At 48.4% G+C, this 2673-nt stretch overlaps 2 protein-coding genes across 2 annotated transcripts; both read left to right on the top strand.

Annotated features, from left to right (window-relative positions):
• Nucleotides 1–363: 363 nt before the first annotated feature.
• On the top strand, nt 364–1386 carry GNI_226760 (putative retrotransposable element Tf2 155 kDa type protein; the record flags this gene model as incomplete). Its single annotated transcript, XM_011135637.1, has 1 exon — nt 364–1386. The coding sequence occupies one exon, from the start codon at nt 364–366 to the stop codon at nt 1384–1386; it is 1023 nt and encodes a 340-aa protein (XP_011133939.1).
• Nucleotides 1387–1489: 103 nt separating this feature from the next.
• Nucleotides 1490–2482, top strand: GNI_226770 (hypothetical protein; the record flags this gene model as incomplete). Its single annotated transcript, XM_011135638.1, has 1 exon — nt 1490–2482. The coding sequence occupies one exon, from the start codon at nt 1490–1492 to the stop codon at nt 2480–2482; it is 993 nt and encodes a 330-aa protein (XP_011133940.1).
• Nucleotides 2483–2673: the final 191 nt, after the last annotated feature.

The following is a 2673-nucleotide window of genomic DNA, read 5'->3' on the forward strand; positions in this document are numbered from 1 at the left end:
CCACCATCCCATGGTGATGCGAAGGAGACGCCGTCTCCGCATACAACTTTATTCGGAAAATAAAAGGGCAGAAAATTCTTAGGGGATAAATAAATAAATCACTGTTTTTGGCTGTAACATTGTGGTGGACGACCTGTTGTTAGGATCACCTCTTGCACTTCACTTTTTCATCGCGAATGGATCAACGAACGACTTGAAGACGGGTCGATTATACACATACGGAGAGGCTACGTCAAAGCCCTACTCAACCCGTACGTCGTGGGCAAGAGGGTGACGCACAATTGTCAAGTGCTATATCCGTATACGAATAAGGATGGCAAGTTTCCGAGCACGCAAGCTATAGGGCCAGTGATAGCTTGGGCGATGGGGCAGAGGGTTATCGCAAAGATTGACCTCTCGAAGGCCTTCCACGCAGTACCCCTCGTAGAACACCAACGACCATATTACAGCTTCCTGGACCCAGAAGGAAACTGTTATTGCTATGCTCGAATGCCTATGGGTGCGAAGACAGCACCCAAGCATTTCGCAAACGTTATGAACCTAGTTCTCGGCCGTGTGGCAACGGAAGATCAGGTTAACGTAAGATCGTATCAAGATGATATTGTGATCGCCGCGAATTCACGAGAAGAGCTCGACACCCGCTATGAAAAGGTGTCTGAACACCTACGACGATTTGGGTTTAAGATTAATAACGAGAAGTCCTCAAAGGCGGATTCCCTCGACGTTCTGGGATACCGTTTCGAGAAGAAGAGAGTGACGATTCCGAGGGAGAAAGAGCGATCGATAAGATCAGCACTGTTGAGTAAAGATATAAGACAAGTAATCCGCGCCACGCATCAGCTGGGCTATTACAAGCTCATTCTGACTCCGGCACAGCGCGATTCGGCGGCAAAGCTAAGACAGATTCTCCTAAAGGTGGGTCATTTCACACAAGTCGCGAGAGACCTGCGTACGGCTCTCGACGTGAAGTGGGAATGTCCCAAGGAAACGCCTTGGTCGGCCAAGCGAATCGAAATCTACGTAGATGCCTCGGACACGGCAGCTGGATTACACGTCAGATACAACGGCAACTGCGTGCTAGAAGAATCGCTCCCTCTGACGCACACGGCAACGAACTTGGCTTCGTTCAAGGAGATACAAGGAGCTTATAAGCTCCTGGTGAAGTATCGCGCGCATATCCGACATATTGACATGACGTGCGAGAAGGTTATTCTCACGGATAACTTACGGCTGTACCAGGCCCTGATTCGTGGTGAAGAACCAAGGAATGATCTAGAGATATATGCGGCCAGGATAAGGCAACTCTATCAAGCTAAATATGCTTACGTACCAGGGAGCCTCAACCCGGCCGATGACATCTCGAGGAGACGGCGTCTCCCGCCTTGAAACATTTTTTAATTATTCAAACATATAATTTTTCATAAGCTGAAAAGCCTGGCAGCACCACTCATTGACTGTATATCCGAACTTGAACCCTCTTCATTTCACAATGGTGCAAACACGAGCCAACACCGATCCGGAACAAGTCTACGCGGAGTTCTTCCGTAAATGTAAAGAAGAAAAGGTGTTGGACATGACCCTGTTTCAACTCATACCTTTGAAGCTGCTAGAAACCCGTGCGCAAGAAAAGAAGATTGCACTGGAGGACCTGATTGAGGTTCGCGACAAGTATTTGGACGGTTGTCACCCTGATTGGGTGAAGAAATTCAAGACACTTGTAAGCGAACTAAACAAGAAGGCAATTCCGCAACTCGACCTGACTCCACTACTAACCACAAGAGAGTTCAGGGATGCACAACGGGCTGGACCACCAACATTTTCTAAGCAAAACTCAACGTCGACGCCATCTAAGTCGTACATACCACCACCGATGCCGAGACCCACGAGGCAACCCGACCGAAGCTTAGAGGAAGTCATGAGAGGCGACTCCTCTGTATACAGCAGCTTAGACTCTGGACCCCGGCACAGACGAGACGACGAACAACGATATGGCTTTGAGGCGGTTGAGGACATTGAAAGCTTAATGTTTGATCCGATGTCCCTGATAGCACAGTTGAAACAAAAGAAGACCACCATACCGAAACTATTTGAAATGAAGCTGCGAATTGTGTCGCAAGCCATATACCACCCTTCAATCGAAAACTCCGAGCTACTGATCGACGCCCTTGACACTATACGCAACGAAGGGGTCATATCGCAGCGGCAAAGAGACCGACTTTTAATATCCATCATCGCGTACGGTAAAGACGCTACAGTTAAACGAATGGAAGCCGGTACTCTAGATAGACCACTAAATATCTATGCGAAGAGTTTGAGAAAGAAACCGGGCGATACTAAAGCTCAAAAGAAGCCTGAGCAGAAGGGAAATGGCGGCAACCAGCAGCAGGCGTATAAGGGCAAGAAAACATACCAGAATAAGAATAGACGCAACAGTTATAAACCGACAGAGACGACCAATAACTGGACAGATACGACGAAATAGGGCGTAGGCAAGAGTGGAGTATTACAGGTCCACTCGGAGCCATCTGTCCAGAAGGTGCGCGATGTCGTGCGTTTTGAACATGACACGATCTCTACATCGGCGTCATTGCAGTCAGTGAATTTAGTCTCAGATTGTGGGTATGTAGCACTTCCGGTCGTGGCGTTATGGATATTGGGGTGGCGCCCACCCCA

Source organism: Gregarina niphandrodes, assembly GCF_000223845.1.
Source record: "Gregarina niphandrodes unplaced genomic scaffold scaffold00220, whole genome shotgun sequence".
In the NCBI taxonomy this organism is placed as follows: Eukaryota; Apicomplexa; class Conoidasida; order Eugregarinorida; family Gregarinidae; genus Gregarina; species Gregarina niphandrodes.